The sequence below is a fragment of the Branchiostoma lanceolatum genome, chromosome 13 (genome assembly GCF_035083965.1).
Source record: "Branchiostoma lanceolatum isolate klBraLanc5 chromosome 13, klBraLanc5.hap2, whole genome shotgun sequence".
Taxonomy (NCBI): Eukaryota; Metazoa; Chordata; class Leptocardii; order Amphioxiformes; family Branchiostomatidae; genus Branchiostoma; species Branchiostoma lanceolatum.
Genome location: NC_089734.1, coordinates 11,991,794 through 12,014,775, shown reverse-complemented (window position 1 = coordinate 12,014,775; position 22,982 = coordinate 11,991,794). Strand labels below are relative to the sequence as shown.

The window sequence follows — 22,982 nt, the reverse complement described above, 5'->3', positions numbered from 1 at the left end:
TTAATAGGGCAGCAAACTAGGTGATAAGAAATATTGGACTAATGCCAGGTCGTAATGAAAACAAGTCGCCAGGGGAGCCAATTTTTAGGTCGAAGACGGATAGGCAGGGAAGAAAGATAATGATTTATCTCGATATGATCTTGGTTTCCAAGAAAGAAGTATGCTACATGTACTATATCCTGTACCGGGAAACATGTAATACTGTAAATCTTGAAATATTCGCAGTCGTTTTATTTTCAGTTTTCACAGTAACCTTTTCATTGCAAAATCATGACATTGAAAATATGACTTTCCATTATATTATAACTACCAACTGCACTACATAATTGTTTCAACCAAGAACTTAAAACATCACAAAAAGACATGCAAAATTAAATTGCCACAAAAAGAAATGAATTTAGGGTAATGTATCACATTTTCTTGGTGTGACAGCTATTTTTGGTTTACTTGATCCAGTACGTCTCTCACAGGAGGTGGGATAAAATTAAAGGCCTTTTTACTTATACTGATCCTACAAAGATGTCCTTGGATATGGTAGAAAAGCTTTGCCTGCACCTAGTTCTGCAAAGGCCTTTAAGTTAGCGGGGATTTAATTAACCATGGGATAGGTGGGCAGAAGACATAACAAGCATTTTCACAGTGGTTTTAAGCTTGCGGTGAAGAGGTAATAAAAACAGTGAACATTAAACCACCACGATAATTTCAACATTTGCAGAAGGCAGAGACTCAGCGAGGCTTCATACCTGTAGCGTATGCTAATCACACACCCATTACATCACCAGGGGAGGATTCGTAATACCCGAGGCTCGGTTGCCCTAGCAACACGGTTTGAAGATCCATCATCCCTCTTACAAGGGCAAGTCCCTTTCTGGAATTTTTATATTACTTTGAAATGTTACCTGCAACTCCCTGAGGAAATGTAAGGGTTTTGAAAATGAAACCTGGATCAGATGAATAACTTTGCAGGCATTTGGCCTTGTGGGTGTGTTTGCACTCTTCTTTTATGGGATATGTCATGTCAGAATTGTCAACTGCTGTAAATGAAACTGAGATAGATGTGTAATATAATGGCCCAGTAAGATGCTTCCAGGGGGGTAGTACTCAGGTAATGGGAATTTTAAACTGTCACGCCTTTGGGCTCTTTCTTCTATTCCAAAAACAGCTTGTGCAATTTGGATTATCTATGAAAAAATTATGAGTCAGCTAAGAGCTTTCTGTACAGGGTTCAATGCACTCATATCCTTGCAAATGCTAGAAAATATGAAGATCTCTGATTCAAGGATATTGGAATGAAAGCTTTCTGGGTCAGCCTCTTGATGATGCAGGTGCCTTTGCACATGAGTTGAAAATGAAAAATCGTATCAGCACAGCCAAGATATATTCCTTATACTTGTATTTTGCGTATAAAGTAATGCTGTCAGCTTAAATGTAAAATCTGATGCCTCCCAGAGCATGGAATATCCATTTGCAACATCTAGGTAAAATTTCAATGCATGTAAGGAATTTAGAAACAACAGATTTTGATTCAAGATAAATATTGGATTGAATAAAGTGAGGGTCAAGTTTTCCTCACAGTCATTTGTTTTCATCTTTTAAGTGGCTAAATTTTTATTTTAAAATGTCAAAGAACCAAGCAATGAATTGGTGTGGCCTAAAGTATTTGTATATTTCATGAATACAGCCCAAAAATTACTTAATGAAGCTAGCATGGCCTTTCTTTGATCTGAACTTTCTCTAAACCTTTAGCACTTCTCAACGTGATAAGAATAGAAGGCTGATTTTCTTCTATTTCAAAACAAATGGGCTGGGAATCATTTCCAACGTTTACGACTTGAAGAAGGCTGGGTAACGGTCGTCAAGTGATCGTAACCGACATCAGTGGAGAGAAGTTTAACATCAATTCTTCATTAAGGAGGACAGCTTTAGTGTCAGCTAATCTTCTTTTTTACTGCACATTTCTTGATTTGCTTTGGGAAGTTACGATGCTTCTTGTGTTGCAAATTATTGTGGAAAAAAAGTTAGGATCATTTTGATCCATGTATATTGTATGATTTAGTTTCCTTTCTATCCCAGATTGTCCGTTCATTGGTTCAGACCCTTGCCTAGTGGCACATAGGGCAGCAAGTTTCCTTGCTGTTTCAGTAACGGTATATTTTTACAGGGAAGGGTTGCTAGCCCATTCCCTTAAACGTTCTCGAGGCACCTCCTCGAACACTGCACCCCCATTTTATGCCCCTTCCGAAATATGAGCGCAGCCCCAACAGAGATGTCCTGCCCAGGATTGAACCGGGTCTCCCAATTAACAACTAATTGGAACCAGGAGCTCAACAGTTAGGCTGCTACCAGTTGAGATATAGGGACATTAGTATCCCAGATTGCTTTTTTTTATTTTTTATTTCGTTGATATCTATACTTTATAGTATAAAACAAAGAATTGCTTTATCTGTGCCTAGCCTAAAGAATCACATGTACTATGGGAGTGACCTGCCCATTACTGTAGATGGACTACATTGCAGGAAATTTAGTGTACAGCTATCAGAAGACTGCTATTGCAGATAACGACGGGGACAGTTATGGCCGCGGCCTCCCATTCATCTTTGAAGACCAAGGTGTGAGGAATACGGAAAGAAACATTAACGTGCCCGGAGCAGAATATTTCTTACTGCTAAAGTCACGCTCTGTAAATATTTTGTTCTGGGATGGTCTAGAATGTCATTTAGCATCTTGCTGTAAAGATTTTTATGCTGTATTATTTAGATTTTGAGGATTAAATCAGTGGCATAATTTCAATATTGTCAGTTATCACCCAAGTAATTATGGGTTTGCGAAGCACCCTGACTGGACTGAAGAAAATAGAAACAAGTGAATGTTGTAAATCTATTTATCTTCGCAGGGATTTGATTTCGTCATAGAAATGAAAAGGATGTTTTCGCTGTGTTTTAAGTTAGCAGTAGAAACACTATGTAGCACAAAAATACATACATGTAAGTATTAGCAGCATCATGAAAACTGCAAAAATACCCCTAACATACTTCCTGGTTCATCCCCAATGCTTGCCATCTATAATATCTCTTGCATGTACTAAACTCGTGTACCTCATACCATTTTGATACCACTAGAGGCTTGTATGACAGTCATGCCTATATCATTATGAAAAGTCAAGGCAAACTTGCAAAGAATGAGGCCAACAGCCCTATACGTGCATGTTATACTGTAAGTTCATTTATTTATGCACGGATTTTGACTTAATTTCCAGAGGTAGAGGGGTAAATGAACTTTTCGCTGTGTTTTAAGTTCTCAGTTTATAGAATTCAAAATTCTGTATTACTAGTAGCATGTTGACATGCGTATTCACAGTATTATAAGTTTGTGATGGAGAGGTCCCTGCGAAAATAAAGCCACTGCAAACATTTCAGGGTTTACGGAGTCCAGAAAGTCCTTGATCCAGCCAACATGAAATCTGTGTGGTTATTCTTACCCCAGGGTACTGTCACAGCTGTTGAGAGTACTCAACAAGAACCCAACACGCACTCCAGCAGTTGTGTCCTCTGGATATGTAGTGTTTTCACATGTCTGTCCTTCAGTCCTTCCCAAACAGCTTGACATTCCTTCAGCAAGGGATAAGAGGATAAGAACTTCGGAAGTGCCCCAAGACAGGTATTTAGACAGATTAGTATGTGGCGTAACAACAACTTTCAAGAAGTCTCGAGAAAGTTTAGATAGCCCTTTGAACCTCACCACATTTCTCATAGACATTTGTCCCTTGTACATCTAATGCTGAGGAGACCTTATCAAGTACCAAGTGAGTAAGTACATCTAATGTGTTACAGTATATCCCTAAAAGCATGATCACTATCAGTATTACATTGTAGCATCTAGAATGTTCCATGCAACCTTCAGTCTGCTAATGTAGCTTTTTGGCACCAAATTTGTATTGGTTATGGGGTGAGGCTGCAGGGAGAAGGTTAATGTTAACTTAAACATATACCAGATAAGGAGAAAAATTTGAAATACACATTTGTTATTGGAATATTTTGCATTGGGAGGATTGAAATTCTGTCATCAAGATTAACTGGTATTTTTGAATAAGTTTTGCTTCTAAAAGATATTTAAGTGAATTACCTTGTACTTTTTTTCTTTTTTAACCTTCAAGGTCCGACCTACCCGTGACATTTGAAATAAAACAGAAGATTAAAGTCAACTTGCCTTTGCCAGAGGCAAGGACACATATAAGCTGGCAGTTGATATATACAGTTGCAATTTAGATATCATCAAAGAGGAGATTGCTTCTGACAGGAGAGCCTGGTAATAGATAGGACCCGGGAACTGTATGACTATGTGGTTTTAGCACTGCTCCGCCCACCCGAGGAGTTTGTTGGCTCCCGAGGGCGAAGCCCGAGGGATGCCAACAAACTCCCGAGGGTGGTCGGAGCAGTGCTAAAACCACATAGTCATACAGTTCCCGGGTCCTATCTATTTTAGAACCCGACTGTCTTTCCGAAGCATATAATACAAATATATATATATCAAACGTTTTTGTTGATGTGAAGGTGTTTGTAGCAAAAAGCCAAAGGAAGGAAGTTATAAAGTAGAAGCTTCCATGGCCAGACCATGACGAATCTTCTAGCACCTCTGACCTTAGTGGGACCAATGTAAGTGTTGCTGCATAATTAAAAGAAAACAATCCAGCCTGTTTCTGTCATTCAAATTGCTGACGCCAAAATTGAATAAGAAAAACTGACACCTTCTAGGGCAGGTTGTCTGGGTCAGGCCCTGGTGGAGAAGTATCATGTGATGATTTTATCCAATCTGGTTGCTAGAATTTTACCTCTGGCTCTTTCAGTGTGCGTTTTGTGCTCTCTCAGTCAGGATTTCACTTGGCAGGCTCCTGAAGCCGAGATGGCCTCTTTCAGTTTCAACATGTTTGGGAGTCAGTTCTTACAGTTCTTTCCGGCCCCCGATCATCACGACAGTCCAGTCACCTACCATCACAGCAGTCAAGTCCGGGACTAAAGTTGGCAACCCCGGCGACTCAATAAATCATGCGAATTGACTGAAAATCATCCTAGACCTGTGGCTGTATCATCTCTTTGTGACAATTTCCTTGTACTAAGTTCTAACATAAGAGTGCCAGACTGTAAAATCCAGCTTCAAGTGAGTTCAACCCGTCTTGATCTAAACCGTTAAGTTTGATTCTGTTGTTCATTGTGCAGATGTCAAGATCAAACTGATTTTGTTAACCCCCAGATACTTTCACTATATTTGCCATGAGTTTGTTGAAACTTCAGATTGTGATTTGTAGACTGTTTTTGAAAATGACTGCCATTTTCCTTCAGTTTATTTGCCATGACTTTGTCGAAAGTTTAGATGTTGTAGACTGTTTTAGAACTGGAAATGATCAATAAGTATGAGAAATTCCTTGTTTTTCCCTTCTTTCATGTAGTCACGGTGTTTCGGAAATTGTTGTTGTTTGAAGTTGCATAAACTGGTATATGGACAAGGCTGTCTTGTAATCCCTTTGGTTTCCTTCTGAACGGTGGTGTCTCTGTGTTAGTCTGACTGACAGGTTGGTTAGTGCATGGGCGTCTCCTTGATAGTCTGATTGACAGGTTAGTTAGTACACCCCTGGCACTTGGGGGACCCTACTATGTGGATTTAGTCACAAGAAATCCCTGCTCCTGATTGGCTGAGGGAAGACGGTCGGGTTCTAAGTTTAGCATACTTCAGATAAAGGCTTCCCCGATTTCGCATTTTCCTGGTACAGCCATTACTGAACGAATTGGAACTCTGCCAAGCTATGGTGTGACATAGAGGGTGTGACAAGTTTGCTAAATACAGATGTAAGGAGAGTTTAAACATAACAACATCAGTGCTCCCAGACTGACCCTTGGTACACCACTCAACATGTTTGCTGTTGGAGTCATGTGCCCATCACTGTGACAGAGTGGGGCGACGTTGTGCTGCCTTGAATGTGAACTTCGCTTTCCGTGTCTTGCATATTTCGCTGCCGTGTCTGGTCACGGGGGTTCAGATATAGACAAGAAAGAGATGATGTTTCGGACAGTGGAGTGAACTAGTACATGTACCCAGAAAATAATGGTGAGTTGTATTTGCATACTGATGTAGATTTAATAGCCCTTATGATAAAAGTAGGTAATTTATCACCAAAGGTAGTAGTCACAAAACGGTTTGTAAATTGTGATACAAAAATGGGTAATTAATCACCAAAGGTATCAATCACAAAATGGTATGCAAATTGTGATACAAAAATGGCAACTGTGGTTCATGAAAGGAATTTGACATGTATTGTGTGCTAGTATCATGTGGTGTTGTTTTCACAGTCCCTAAATTTGAAGGTTTTGCCTTATTTGACAGTGGACCACACATTAGTATTGAGCGTCTTGGCATGCAACTGTTCAAGGACATCAATTATGCCTGACAGGATCTGTTCAAATGGAATCAGTTTGGCAGTAATAAGGTCATGTTCATACAGTTGTCAAGTGCACTTTGGGCAGATTCAAATGAGGACATTGTTATTCCGAGCTGCATGCCTAGCAAGAACAGATCATACATCTTAGATATTCAATACCTACATAGGCTAGATTCTTTTAGAAACAAAAGCTTGTAGATAAATTATATCTTTTCTCAGGAGATATCATTGTTTTAAGGCTACATTTTGGTCTCTTTGCATGACGAGTAGGTTCAGTTAGCAAGAATTTTAGTTTTTATGCTCAAAATTAAAAAACTTGATGAATTTTCAGCTTTGCTACTGATTCTTCGGTTGCTGTAATTCAAAATTCTGTCTCCTATATACTAGTAGGTAGAAAATATCTTGTGACCAAAAAGTAATGAAAGGTAATATTGGATATTATAATATTCTATAGACCACCAAGGCACCAACCCAGCTCATCGAGTATGCCGATAATGATATCAAAGTTAAAGGTTAGAGCTTTTCAACCAGTATCAGCTTGTCTCCCAGCTTATTAATGGCCTTGGCTTGGTTACGCTTTCCTTGATCAGAAGAAAGAAGTCATTTTTTCCAGTATTCCCTTGACTTGCCTCTGGAATTTCAGTTCATTCCAGAGGTCTGATGCCTACATGGCTGGAATAGTAATGACTTATCTTGGCACACAGCTGCCTTAATGCAAGAAAAAACACAGGATTTTGATGAATATGGTGAAAGAAGACATTCATGGAATTCATAGGAATGTATTATTACACTTGACATAAGTTGTAATTCTTAAACATTGTGTGTGTAAACGTTTCTCTCAAGGGGAATGTAAAATGGAATAACCTTCTCTGTGAAGGTAATAAAATGAAATATTTTGTGGAGGTACATTTAATCTTCTCCATTCTGCCTAACCCCATAATTTTAAGCAATAAAATTTGGTGGCAAACAGCTACCTTAAGGCTTAAGGTTAAGACATGAGCAAACAAGAATGCAAAGCTCCACTAAAGGACCCTTATGTTAAAATTAGCCCTGTTTCTCCCAAAATTACAAAATTTATGGATCTGGTCCAAACCTGCCCAGTTCATACCCTATCTGAGACTTGTTTGAAAAATTATAGTAAGTTGGAGTGTTGTATTTTTAGTTTAACAACACTTGGCCAAACTCAAATACCAAACTTCCCCATTGCTACTGTGGTAACCGCTGATAAGGTTGTTCAAGTCTACACAAACGTCAGCATCAGTTTCCCACTAATCGTCCAACTGTTTGTTCTGTCCGCCGTTGTCCCTTTGAACCTAGCTCCAACAAGTCTATGTTGACAAAGTGCAGCAAATATGAATAGAATTGTTTCTAGGAGGTGTTGTTAGACTTTAGACAGTGGTTTAAAGGTGCGTGGGGGGGTTTGCTTGTTTTGCGCATGTGACGCAAATGTTGGACTCACATTTGGTACCGTATGTAACAACTAACAACTGAGCTACACTTGGTGGAAAGTTATGATCTAGAAAGGTATGAACAAAGTCATATGAAAATTTTGTTACTTAAGAATTTAGATATTTGAAAAATATATGTGTTAATCTTTCTGTCTTGCGAGATACCGTTCTGTTACCAAATTTTTATTGGTTATGATGTTAGCAACGTAAAACTGTGGTAACGTGACACAAAGCTATTTAAGTAAGCCACTTCAAAGGTAATCCTCATCCTAGAATCAACATGATGTGCTTCTAGTATGTGTGGCTGGCCCTACTGGATACTCGGATAGATCAATATACTGCCCCAGTATCCAGAGAAATCCACCAGGAACCTTGTCATCTTCGTATTCTAAATTGCTCTGATTGCCATGCCTGTGTATCGATCAGATGCATGCCCTAGAAAATATTCAATAATGTACGGTAAGTGCTATTTAGAATTGCCCCAGGAAGGTAGAAAGTAGGGTGGAGATGACATGTCCAGAAAACATTATAGGGGACTGTTTCATCAGCTTGCAAGAACAGGAACACAGGTGGGCTTGCTTACTGGTCTTTCCGTTTGTCTTTCTAGACTAAACCTACACAACACGTCTGAGTTTTGTATGGCTTACTGCTGTGTAGACCATAGGTGGAAATGTGAATGTCAGTGTCTAGGTTTTGTAAACATGCCAGCTGTTTAACAATGCAGAGTAGAAGGAGATATGGGGGAATGGTCAAAAGCAGAAAGTTTGGTGTGCAGTTAGCTCAGTGTCTGAGAATGGAAGCTATTCTTTGAACTCTTATGTGTGTATTTTGTGTTCTAAACTTCTATCTGTCCTTTAGTTTAGCAAGTTAAACAACTCTCTTTCTTAGCAGACTGTACGAAACATGCAAATTAGCTAACTGCCATCACAAGACTTTCTCTACCTTGTGTAATCAGCGTACTGAATGGTTTTCTGTTGCCAGCAAAATTGCGGTATCGAGAGAGGCTGAACTGTCAAGAGCACAGACGTCATATTCCCTGTCTTTGTTGCACGTGAAATATAGCTTTAATAATTGATACGCCAATGACCTTGACAAAGACATTGGTACCCACAGCGGCTCATCCCAGGGCTTGAAGATACCCCTGAGTTTTACCTCAAAGGATGGCCTCACCTTTACGAAAATTAGCTTGACATTTCCCATTGATTCGAGGCAACGTTCCAGATCAATGTTAGTGACAGCATCCTGAGTTGATGAATGCAGGGGATGTCACCGGGTTAGTGCTAGATTTCTATTGGTTTAAAATTAAGCAGATTGAGCTTGTATTTATTGCATGTCATAGCTGTATCCTATGGTAATATATAACCTTGCCATGGGCCTGTTGGATATCTTGACATCTTGGAAGTTCACGAAATGCAATGTTATAGATTTCAGTTGCTTGCTTCTTTGTGTGCTGATTCTTACATTACCGTTTTTGTTTCAAAACCTTACGTTTTATTCAAGGGAAACTTGCGTATGGTTTGCAACTGTTTTGATGTGCCCTGCTTAATATTCAAAACAGAGAATCTCACCATTATCGATTGGAAGGTGGATCAAAAGGTGATGATCCTGGAAATTTGTGATAGCAGTGATGACACAGGTCATCAATTTTATGTTCCCTGCAATGCAGCATATGTCTGCCCAAAAGCTTTGTAGATATGTCTGTAGAAGATATGATATAATGTATTACATACAATGTATGTAGGATGCTGACAGAATTTTGTGATAACCTTGGTTCTGACAAGAGAAATAATTGGAATGAAAATTTGGGGCGGATTGATGAACATATCTTATTTCTTGATACATGTTCATGAACATGTAGACAGCAATACCATACCTGAACTGTCAACCATTCAGATTCTAGCCCTCCCTTTCCTTATGAACAAGGATGAGGTCACTGAAATTACCGGGATAGGGGACATCTTTTATTGATGAAGCATGTTGTCCCGCTTAGGTCTATGATGTCATACTTTTTAAAATTCAGTTGCGTTCAGTTGCGGTGAGTGTTAGATATGCCTTCTAATAGTCAGGGGAAAAGGACATACATGTTTGATATACTTGTATTGGGGCTATATCGACCTGTCCCTTCGTCCTGGGATAGAAAATTGGTTGTTGGTAAGGACAAAAATTTCCCCCCATCCATGAAGAAATCTGAACTTCGTGAGATAAAGTTAATGAAAATGTATTTTCGTCAGCTTGAAATGACAGATTTAACAACAGAAATAACCAACATGGGCTCCCAAACAGTGAGTGGGATGGAAAAAAAATTAGAGATGGAAACGGCGTATATTACCCAACTTCAAACTAAATTCGATATGGTAGATAAGAAATATTATTGCACTCATAGCTAGATTTTATCAATTTGTAGGAGAGACTATTGACGGAAATTTGTCTCCTCACTTTTGAAGGAATCTGTCCTCAAGGTATACTGACATGACTGAAGATGCCGTCAGAGTCGGTCTGACTTTAAAGTTTTCTGCTTTGAGACCATAAGATTAATTGATCGGCAACTAAAAGATGACATACATGTAGACATGTAACTCTATAGTCTCTCTATACTACTGAAATATGCTTCTTGACAGTAAGAGGGAAAACATCCTCAAGGTATATCATCATTTGAATATTCTGTGAAATTTTTCTCATGAGTAAAAAAGCTTGGAGACCTAGAAGTTAAATCTTTCAGCAACTGAATGTTAACATTTTAAAAATTTGATACCACCACATAGAAATATCTTTCCAAGATGCTTCCTGAATTGCAGAGAAAAATGCCCTCAAGGCATTCTGACTTTTGATTACACTGTCGACCTTTGAGACTTTGAATTTTAAGTAAGAGGGCTTGGAAAACCTGAAGATGAATTGCTTGGTGTGTAAGACATGATATAGCTTGGGTGTGATGCGACCACATAGAAATGTCACCTGTCTAATGGTCCTCCCATTGGGAGGTCTGGTGTCTGCTGAAACAAATGGTTTCTCTCAACACGTTCAACACACAGGAAATTACAACTGATGCCACATATTTGTGATCTGTCTGGGGGGACAGGTCAGAATGCTTGTGGAGGTGTACGAATGTGGTGCCAATTTTTTAATATTTTTTTAACAGTGCTCACAAGTTTGTTTCTCTTTTTTTTAGTTTTTATCTAATTTCTTGCTGTCAACTTTGTGTTAAAACGCTTTTATCCTAATATTTTATAAAGTGATCATTGAAATTAAGATAGATTTGCCCTTTTTGTGACCTTGCATGATCTTTAGGTTGTCAATGGTATGTGAAGTTTTTATGCCATTTCTACATCATTTTGACAAGAAGTTACACCATGTATTTTTCTCTTGCACCAAGTTTGGAGTCCCTTGGATGTATCCCGTAGAATCAAGCTTTCCTGGCCATGCTACACCATTTTCATAACATCACAAGATGTAATTTGACCTGTTTTGTATGCAAACCCCTCTGATACCCCTCTTGTCAAAACCTGTACGCCCAGAAAATGTCCATGGTGTCTGTCCCAGGTGCTGAACGGTTATCCTCTACCACCATTTCTGTAATGGAATCTTTTCCATTATTCACTCAAAGTGCCGCTGGAAATAAAACTCCTCCACCGACACGTAATACTGCCTATATTTCTTACTTACCAGGATTCAAAATCAACTTTGGAGGCCATAATACCGCTGTAAGATGGCGCCAGGCTTCTTTGACGCTTTCACTCGAGGCTTTACCCGTGCGTAAATGCGGCGTGGGTTTAAAGCAGATGACTAGTGTGAAATATCCTTCCAGCATCATGAAAGTGCCACCTTTAGCAGTAGAGGGAACTTGGATCCATTTGAGAAAGATTGCTTACTGTAAATTCATTTATTTTCGTTAGGATTTAATTTACAGTATGATTGGAAAGGAGGTTTTTGTTGTGTTTTAAGTTGGCTGTTGAAACAATGCTGTAGCGAAAAAAATTATAACCCCGGTGTCCTGAAAACTGCAAAAATAAAATCACTGTGAATATTTCGAGATCAAACCTGACCGTCCAAATACCCTGGCACAGGCAACCACCTCCAGTCACAAGCCACATAAAAACAGTCCCGTCCATTTTTACATAGTTAACCCCACCCTGTCCTCAGCAACCATTTTTCCTCAGTCCCTTGAGTGGTTTCTGAATCCAGGTTTAACTTAAAACCATGTCAGCACCTGAATACAGATTGGGGTAATGGAAGAATACAGATTGTCAGTCTCGTCAACATTACGATTTATGGATCCAAGGTGCTGACTGATTTGGCCCAGGTCATATTTCTTCACTAGGATTTACTCTGATGTATTGACCAGTGTGTACCAAGGACACAGCATAAAGCAAGATTTATATAACCAGCAAATTGTTCCTTTCATTGCCTATACAAATGTAGATAAGTGTTAAATAGTGGTAGCTATACCACCTTTTTTGTATGCTCCCATTAGTTCTTCCAAACATGGTATTCTATATGAATGACTAGATCATAGTGAGTCACTAAATGTGTGTTGGCTTTTGTCCTTCCTATCTATATCCGCAGGCACAAAATTACTTGTGGCGTTTCCTTTAAAGGGGGATCAATCGGGTTTTCCTTTTGTTTGAAACACATCACAAAGCATTGTATTTGTACCACATCAACATGTGAAACATGTGTTTGATTGTTCAGGCACTAAACACTATGGTTTACCATGATCTTGGAATAAAAGACATCACAAAGATTATTTTCTACATCAGTGCTTGCATTGTAGCACTACTTTGCAACAACTGTTTCTTTGTACTGCTGTCTTCTTGTAGCTCAAAGAATTTGGCTTCCATTTTCTGACTCCAAACTGTTTGTCATCAGCTTTCAATATCGGCAAGCTTACAGTTGGCCATGACTAACGGTCGCAGGATATCACAATAATGGCTGTGGAAATGAAAGGGCTGAAGCTTTCAAGCAGAAAACGTGATTTACCATTTTTCTTTCATCGTAGCTTCTTGCGGTTGGTTGCTTAGTGGCTTATTTATGTCGGGTTGCTCCCAGGGATAAGAAAATGGTGGAGTTGAGTTGTGGGGTAGTCAGAAAGGTCTTGCGATAGTGTAAATCAGTTAAGAACACAGGTTTGAAAACACATCAATATTGTGCTGACAGAAATTAGTTTAGAGACAGAGATATATGATTGGCTGATTGCCTAATATATTCCTCCTAACTGGTAAGGTTCAATTGCCTACATGTACCTTGCCTAGTGACAAGGAAAATGGTATAATGATTAGGGGACATGATGTACATGTATGTGAACTATACTCTGCTGAAGCACTGTTTTCTAATGATTTTATATACTGTAAGTTTTGAAATTTTTGCGGTGATTTTATTTTTGTGGTTTTCATGGTGACCTCTCCTGATACTGCAAATATACTTTTCCAATTTATTATTACTGTCTAGAATTGTTTCAACCGTGAACTTAAAACACAGCAAAAACCTCCTTCCCTGTTACCGCAATATCAAGTCCATGCAAAAATTGATGAATTTATTGTACTAAATATCTTTTTTTCCTCTTTCCTCTTCTACAGGTTGCTTGTGATGCTGTAGTCCTAGAATTGAGAGACCTTTGACCCGAGCTGTAACCATGGCGACGTCACCAGAAAACGTCCTGACAACGATGATGCGGACGGGCTCCACCGTTTCGCCGACCGACACCTTCAGCGGAAACATCACGAGATGCGATACGCTGACGTACGATTACGACATCGCTACCTCCGTTATATGTGGGATGTGCTTCCTCTTTGGCATTGTATACTGCTTCTTTGGTGAGTATAACATTTGGGTTTAAGCCAAATAATGTTAAATTTGTGAAGGGAATTTGTATATGGATTAGCTTTAAGATCAGAAAACAGCAAATAGAATTTGTTAAAGCAGGGTTCAGAATTATTTTTAAGCAAGGTGACACAATGGACAAACAGCTTCCAACTTATCATCATCATAGTCGACTAAAAGTTTCTAATTTACAATGTCCAAAATCTCAAAGTCACACCATTTTACAATGTTGTAGACTATACAATGTTATCTTTACAAGATGTACTGGAACAAAATACGAATGTTCTCCTTGTACAAAATTTGCTACATAAATTTTGAACATTTGCAAACAAACTTATGGTTAATGCCTAGCTGTCAGGAAAGCTAGCCATACAGAGAATCTATAGCCAGAACCTCCCTGTCAACAACGGAAAGTAATGGAATTACTGCTGACACAGGTTGGAGAGCTGATAAACCAGTTAATCTGCGAGATGGGAGGGCGGAAGGTTACCTCGTGTTGATGTGCGATAAGGCAATCCGGTTAGCGTGAAAGGACAGTCTTGAAATGCTGGTGTCACCGCTTTTATACGGACGAGCATTCACACTGGCAGGCATGTAGTAGCATAACGCAGTATCTGACAGAGTAATTCTGAAATATGAGGAAGTGCTGTAAGTGTTTGGGTTAAATTCTTGGATTTTGAAGAGGCTGCTAGCAAACTTTTATAATTTTACGAATCTACCCTGAGTTTCTATGAATATGCTCAAAGCACTGGCATTCCAACCCGTATACTGTAAATGCAGAAATGTTAGCAATGGTTTTATGTTCGCGGTTTTCGCGGTGAACTCTTTACTGCGAACTTAAAACCACCGCAAACACTCCATTTTCTCCCTACCACAAAATTAGATTCCTGCAAACATTTCTGCATTTACAGCATTTGACTCTAAAGCTGTTAGGTACACTCCACTGATGACATAAATGTGTTTCGGCAACCTCATCTATTCCTCGATTCATTGGCTTCTTCCGTAACGCCAGGAAAAATACCGTTGGGATTTACTCATGACTTTTGACTTATCCTGTTCACAGCCCAACCAACCCCAAACAAATGCTGATGTAAGCATAATCATAACTTGGCAGAGCCAAAAAAAATATCCAATTGGAATCTGGATGTCGGCCAGATTTTCTTTCATTCGATGATTGTTCAGATACAATTCGACTCCAGGCACGTATCCCAGACAGGATTTCGTGTCTGTAAAGGCAGAGATTACTTTGAAAGACACGATGAAGTTTGATGAGCTCAGATTGAGTGAGTAGGTGCCAAGGGGAGAGTCTGGTTCAGAGATAGCTGTACTTGTGCCAATAGGAGAAACTTCAACATCGGAATCATGACATATTAAACATGTCTGCATTATTCATTAGGGATGTGTACAATGCAGAAGACAGACTAGTAACATTAGAAATCTATATGATGCCAAGAAATTGCATTACAGCAATGCAAAATTATTTGGATGAAAGTTCATCTGTGTTGGTATACAGTATGATAAAAAGGTTAAACTATTTCCAACACAAAGATTGGACACACCACAATTCTTCAGTACAATCCATATTGAACCCTGCAAGTCATCAATTTCAGGTGATACACAAAATGAAAAATGTTGATCTCTAACTTTCATATATCATGACAAGACCTGGTTTTGTTGAACATGTTCAGTTCAGTTCAGGTCGTCCTCATGAACATGTAGTTATGCAGAAAAAAAGTTGAACAGATCGTACATTGTATGCCATGAAATATGGCTTCTCATTTTCTTAGTTTTCTCGTCTAATATTCATAACTTGACAGAACTGTCCATCAAGGTGACCTTGGGTTAACAGGGGGACCTTTGTGACCTGGCTATGGGTCACCTGACTTGACCTTTCCTAGAGGTCAGGACATGGACCACTGAGGGATTCTCTTTCCCCATTATCAAATGGCCAAAAATTGATTGCCTATTACATACTGAAAAAGCCATTTGTAAAGTTGATCTGACAAGATATAATTTCCAGAATTCAAGAACTGTTGTATCTTTTGAAGCATGTCAGACAGCATAGGAACTAAGAATATTCTTCACATAAAACCTTAATTATATTAGTTAAACTTTGAATACATAAAAGGGTTGGGATGGGGACGAAAGACGGCTAATTTGCTAAAGGCAAAATCTTTCCTTTCGCCATGAACCAGTATTATCACTTGAACGAGCCCGGATTATGTTAGAATGGAGATTGGTGGATAAAAGGACTAGAAAGTAATACTACAGTAATACCTATAGAGATAGAAGAAGGATTGTCAATATACATGTATGGGTTTTCTAGAACCTTTGGTGTAAGGATGCCAGCTTTTTCCAGCCATCTATTCAAACATTCATGGCCCGTGAGACTCCAGTGCTGTTGGGCAGATTGGCGGAGAAAATGAGAGCTGTCAGAAACAGCCCTGTAGCAGCAGAGCCAATAAGTTTCAAGGTTTCAGGGACCTAAAATCAGAGCCACATTTCCATACATAACCTGACATGAACCTTTCTCTGTTGTCTCTTCCAAGGACGTACCGTTTTTTTTGTAATCACGGCTAGAGTATTGATTAGCGGCTTTGTTAAGAAGATAGCTCTATCTATTTATGGATTTTTATCTTGTGCAGTTTGCGATGAAAAGAAAGTAATCAGATCCTTTAGAAAATCTTAAACTAGATTGCAGGACAGTAATTTTTAAAGGGTTTTCCATCATTGTGACATAGGGCAATCATGCACCTAGCGTGGCATGGGCAAACTGCATACAATTTCTACCATGCTTCTTGAAGGGCCTACACTTTACATGCAAAGCAATGATATCGTGACATTTTAGTGGTTGATTTTATCATATATTTGTTGGTGATGTTTTATATGAGGTCTGGGAACTTGGTATGGGTTCAAGATTACAACAAAAAAATTGTCTCTAACATGTACATTTGGCCTCTTGATTGTGTACAAATGTGATTCTTTAATTTACTTGTATTTCCGTCCTGTTACCTAGGTTACCGCTGCTTTAAGGCCGTCATGTTCCTGACGGGCTTCATCTTTGGTTCTGTCATCGTCTTCATGCTGTGTAACGAGGAACGTTTCTACACCACGTACCTGAGCGTGGAAGCCAGCGCGGGGATCGCTATCGGAATCGGCGTTCTTTGCGGACTAGTCACGATGCTTATAAATGCAGTCGGGCTCTTCATGACGGGGTTCACCCTGGGGATGTTCCTCTCCGCCGCTCTCCTGATCGTCCTGGAGGCGTTCTACCACCCCCCCACGGTCTGGATCCCCGTGGGGATCATCTTCGGGGTGGGGATCCTGTTCGCAGTGCTGACGCTGCAGTGGCAGAAGTCGTGCACCATCCTGGCCACGTCGGTGTTCGGCGGCGCCATCATGACGGTGTGCGTGGACTACTTCGTGGAACACTTCATCATGGTGCAGTACGTGTGGGAGCGCTTCATGGCGGCCCTGTCGGAGCCCGTGTGCTGGTACTCCTGGGTCATCCTGTCCATCTGGCCGGTACTGATGGTCATCGGCGTGGTCGTGCAGCACAGAGTGACCGGCAGGAACTTTGACCACCAAGAAGGTCAGAAATTTGCTTTTTTTTGTCCAATATACATTATAGATTATATTGGAGACTGTTTTAAGGGAAGGGAGATGGAAAGAACTGAAAATATACAAAAAGATGAAAGAAAATGCTAAATTTGCTTTTGAAAAGAAAGCACAGAGTGACCAGCAGGAACTTTGACCACCAGGAAGGTCCGGATTTTTTGTCTTTTTTTGGATAGGGTAGGAGGGGCAACCTTTCCCGACACCATTTGTTTTTTTCTCAAACTCGAAAAAAATAGTAAATGCTTAAAAGACGGCAAAAATAAAAAGGTTATTGTTCTATCTTGAAACTTAACATGTATGGTTTACTTCTAGGAAGATATTGAGAGTCAAGAAAACTGAAGGCATTTGAGAATATAGATAAACAAGCATCAATACACTGACTTAAACTTGTTTTTCATATTTCTCATATGTATGTTTTTAGAGCTTAGATCTTAACCCCAAATTTCCCTAACTTTGATACATTGCCGAAGATTAAAAGCTCATGAGATTGAAAAACATGGCCAATATGAAGTCATGGAGTCATTGAATAAAATATATACTAACATAGACAAATACCAACTACAGTCAAACCTGCCCAAGGCGACCAGCTGGCGGACCGAGCAAAAACGGTCGCCATGGACAGGTGGTCGCCATGAAAAGGATTCCACTCACATGTTTCCAGGGCGAGGTTTTCAAATACAGTACGTAAATGGATGGAAAATTGTGTGAATTTAGACAGCATGACCCCCACCATTCTCATTGACAGAAAGATCCTACAAAAATTACATTTTCCGTTATCGTTGTAATAATTGTATACCACTACATCGTATACAAATTTTCGTCATAATTTTGACTACAAAACATGCAAATGGTTGCCTCGATGATCTCGCAGCCCCCTCCCGCATTCACACGTTACATTTAATAGTACACACACACACGCACATCATCAAAGATTTAAGGCCAAAGACAAATCTGTAGAAAACATCTGCTGGCCCAAGCCTTTTTTGGGCGCCGACCGCTGGATAAAAGGGGCAAAAAGTTTTCGATCTTACAACTAAAGATGAAAACGGAACGGTGTGATTTCGTCGCGCCGCGCCACACCGCCAAGCTCTGTGCGACCGCATCGAAAGGTAAGTCAGTGCAGCAGAACGCACAGCGTCCAATAAAGATTTGTGATATTCTTGGAAATAAAAAGAAAATTAGAATATTAATTTTCATCAATAACAAGAGTAGTCGTAAATGTTCATACACAAAAGCATCGTGTTTTAGAAAGGTCAGCGGTACGCCAAATCCGGGCCAAGCCAAATCCAAGATGGCGTCGGGACCAAGGAACAACATTTCTCGCCCAATGTTTTGCCGGCCGCGAAGTCATTTTTCGGCGGAATTTAGTAAGACACATTTTTGTTGAAAATACAAGAAATAGATAGTAATTTCTGTGAAATCTAACTTTTTGACGCCATGCACTACGTATTCGTTTTGAACATTGAGTTTAAACCGAACTGAGTTTGCGGTAAACTATATTAAGATTACGGCGATAGGCACAACAACGTCACAAACATTTGTCTTTACAATGTTTATAGGGGGAATGTTTTATCAAAACACTTCATGGAGGAATCGATGCTATAAGATTGCTATTCCATATATTTTTGTCCTTCAAAGTCTTGAAAACATTTCCGTGAAATCCGACAGCAAAATGATCTGATGTCACCACACGCTTGAAAATGAGGCGGCCGCCATGGGCAGGGATTGTGCTCTGTGCGGTCCCAATTCGTGGCGGTCGCGGTCGCGTTGGACGGGTGGTCGCCTTGGGCAGGCAGCTTAATGCTTGTGCCTATGGGGAAAATTTTCGGGACCGAGAAAAAGCGGTCGCCATGGCCAGGTGGTCGCGTTGAAAACGTGGTCGCCTAGGCAGGTTTGACTGTATCCTTATTACCCCAATACCATATCTTATACTGACAATGTAGTTCTCCCTCCGTCTATCCCATAATAGCCTCACGATCTCGCAGGCATTACTCGCGCACGGAAACGCGGGAACCCTCACAGGAGGGGGACGATGTAGTTGAAAATAGTCGGCAACAGCGTGACGTAGTGGGTATGTTGACGTGAAGTTGTGACTCTTGCACTCGGAGGTGAACTCAGTATCCCTGGTGGTGTTGGCTATACCTGTAGTTTTTAGTCTGTTCCACTGAAAGGATTGTCACACATTTTGTTCAAAACCTCCTTTGGTTCATCAAGTTTGAAAACTTGTAAGTATACAGTAAAAAAAATGGGAAGACAACAGCTTTTGATCATACTTGAACCAAATGGAAAAAACGTTTGAAATTTAAAGGTTTTCACTAAAAAAAAGTGTGATGATTTTATGGTAAATACTAAGTGGAACAGGCAAGAGAATTAAGCATCTTCTCTGAATGCTTGCTACTTGATCTTGAAGCATGCGATCTCTGCACATGGAACTGCATTCTACAAGGCCTCTCCTATATTCATGCAGATCGCTCTATCTCTGAAGGTGGTGTTAAACATAAACTTCATGGATTGTGTATGTGGGAGTTAGACCAGTTGATCTGAAATTATGAATGGTTTTGTGGCAAACATTATTCTGATTTTTTTACAAGACTTCTAAATTAGTGCTGTTCTGTGTTTAATAAGATATGTTGTGACCAAAAATAGAGAAATTAAGATAGCCTTGTTGAATTTTTCGTGAAGATTCCATCCTCAAAATCATATCAACTGGTCTACCCCGTATAAGGTGATGCATGGGCGATGTGCATTTCTCTGGTCTATTGCCTGATCTAGTTATCAGCTACTAAACTTCTGCATCCTTAACCTTTGCATTGGGCAAAGACTAACACAACCTCCTGACTGACAGACTCATAGATGAGTTCACTTGAAAGTTCATCTGTTTTGGTAGAAGTCCTTCTGAATCAAAGTTGAGCTGTTATTGCAAGCACTAAAAATGGACTTACCCAAATTTTCGACAGATCAACTCCAGTCTTTGTCAAGGAATGAGCAAGTCACATGTTCTATCTGCACAACATGATGTCACTAAAAAAATGTAGAAAAATTGAAATATTTAGAAAATTAAGATTAAAATTGTTTTTTTACATTTAAAAAAATCATAATATATTAAAAATTGAAATAAGATAAAATTAAAAAGCATGACGTCACAGAAGCGGTGTATTGTTAATTCCTTGATAAAGACTGGAATTGATCAGTTGAAAAGTCCAATTTTTGTGTTGGCAGTTTCGGTTCAAACTTTGATTCAGAATCATAGATGAGTTGTTAATTGATGATGATTGACACCTGTCCGTCTCCCTGTGCCTGTAGTTGTGATCAGCAGGAAGAAGCGGCGCGTGCACCTGTACAGGATACGCCAGCAGGACGCCCGCGTGCGCCAGCGACACATGATGGAGGAGAGATACCGCCAGTACCAGGACCTCTACAGACCCGTCCGACGTTTCCATGGTGATATCATCACGCAGGTAAAATCTTCTCCAACTGTGATTCTGTAAACGCCAAGGGCCAACCGGTGGCTTTTGGTACAAGTTGGCCCTTTTGATACTGCCTTGCTACAGATAGATTTGCTTGGAGATTAATGATTCTTTAAAGTCAACTGGTATAACCTCCCTTCTGTGTATCAGACCAGATTCACAGGCATGTGGAGGAGGCTAGCTATACTACATAGGGGAAAAACGTAGGAAAGGTCTCCCCAAGCCTTCATCTGTCAGTATCTGTATCTAGAAGTGTGTATAATTACTATAAAATGCCCTAACTTCACCAGAATACACCTGTTTTGCAGGCATCACATGACTTGTTACCCCCAAGGCCTACATATATATAATGCTAATGAAGAGGGTCCTTATTCACAACGATGATGAATTTAGAAAATTCTCAAATAATTTACATGTTAATCTAGACATGTATTTATTTATATATGATGTAAAATTAAAGCTCTCTTTTTATTGTACTTATTATTTCTGACTGTATCGATGTAGTACATGTAAAAATTTTCTTTTTGTACCCAATCCAGGAGAACAAGAGAAATGTATACATGTACTAGTCACAATGCTAATCTTAATGATTATCTTATCTATTACTCTAGAACTACCTGCAGAGCCTACAGAACAAGTCCCCTGGTCCGCAGACCCCCACATCGCAGACACCGACCTCCATCGACCCGGAAACTCCACCAGCCCAGCTGGAAACGTACACCCCAGTACGTGGCGCCAACGTCACGCCGTCCGCGCCCGTCGTGGCCGTGTAACCAACCCCTACGGATCAACACCCACCGTCACAATGACCTTCTTAGCACCCCTATTTTGTAGTGGACATTGCCTGAGATTGAGAACGAAGAGGCAGTAAACTGGCACTGTCCACTTTCAAAATAGGGGTGAAAAGAGACGACTGCAACAAATCTCTAGATCAGGGGAGAAAGGTTAATCTTTTGTCTAAAAGGATGAGCAGAGAAAGGCAGTTACTAAAATTCTTAGTATATATAGAAAGACCTGTTTGCTCATGACTTACCTGCGTAAGTGTCTACTGCAATGAAAAACGTCACCTGCTACTTTGCAAACAAAGTTGCTAAAAAGCCGTCCTACATGTAAAGGCAGAGAAAAGTTACCTGCCGGCAAAGTTTGATGTAAAAAATCAGACCCATACAACTTCTCATTTATTGAGTTCAAGATGTGTAGATGAACAAGATCCTGATTGGATAAAGGTAATCCTCAGCTGTATATACCGGTAGATCATTTTCAGAACCTGGTAGATTTCATCTGTGAAAATCTTGAGATTACTGGGAAATTCTTAACTTTGATTGTGTCAACATTCTTTAAGAACATCATGAGATTTAAGAACAGATGGTGATGAAAAAAATATATACTCAAGTACCCTGCACTTAAAGCTGTGATGACAAAATCTGAAAATTAGTCCGTGTTAGTGAAACCAGTCTTGTGGACTGAAAGTAGCCTACTCAAAGTCATAGAAACCAACGGAAGCACTTACAGTACTAGTATACATAATTGCACAACTGCCAGCCCTAGAGTAGAACACAGCAATGTTAACAAGAATTGTTTAAATCAAAAACACTGAAATACAAATGTACACAATAGGCTGGGAAGACCCATGCTCTTTTTCCAACTGTTGCTGACCAAGAGAAAGACTAAGCGGGCTGCTATTCACAAGCTGACTGAAAGAATGTTTTCTTAAACAGTGCAAATTAAGAGACATTTCCAAAACTGCTACAATACCTTGTACATAGAACTAATATCAAATCTAGATGAGTACTGAGAAGAGCTTGGTTAACTCTTCAAATTGGACAGCCAATCGCAGTATGAGACGCAACATCCAGTTGAAGCATACTGTCTGTGATTGGCTGCATTAAGATAGCTTGGCTGTGATTGGTGTAGTTTTAAGCCAATCAAGAAGAAGAAGACTTGATGTGATTATGTGAAGACTAAGAATAGATGACACAAAGGATAGATATTCAAGAAACTCTACAGGAAGAGAAAATGTAGGTAGAGAACATGCATGTTTCAGTAAAGCACTTAATCATGAACTTGATAATGTAAAGTCTGGAGATGGCTACATGGACATAGATAGTTTACAGAAGACAGATTGACCTACAATACATAAAACTTCTCAAGAAGTTGCCAACGAAATTCAGGCCAACTTCTATTTAGCCTTCTCAATATTTACTA

General features: G+C 39.7%; 1 protein-coding gene across 4 annotated transcripts in view; it reads left to right on the top strand.

Moving 5' to 3' along the window:
* The window catches only part of LOC136446791 (transmembrane protein 198-like), a 42,550-nt gene extending 20,756 nt beyond the window's left edge, over positions 1–21,794 (top strand). Inside the window, exons 1-6 of one of the 4 annotated variants that reach the window (XM_066445365.1) lie at positions 5,927–6,099; positions 13,449–13,685; positions 16,709–17,284; positions 19,280–19,381; positions 20,614–20,768; positions 21,389–21,794. In XM_066445365.1, coding sequence (XP_066301462.1) covers positions 13,505–13,685; positions 16,709–17,284; positions 19,280–19,381; positions 20,614–20,768; positions 21,389–21,550 — 1,176 coding nt within the window. In that variant the 5' untranslated portion in view covers positions 5,927–6,099; positions 13,449–13,504 and the 3' untranslated portion in view covers positions 21,551–21,794. Of the gene's footprint in view, positions 1–5,926; positions 6,100–7,931; positions 7,955–13,448; positions 13,686–16,708; positions 17,285–19,279; positions 19,382–20,613; positions 20,769–21,388 lie in introns of those variants that run through there. The other 3 variants (XM_066445367.1, XM_066445364.1, XM_066445368.1) reach the window with 3 other exon arrangements.
* Positions 21,795–22,982: the final 1,188 nt, after the last annotated feature.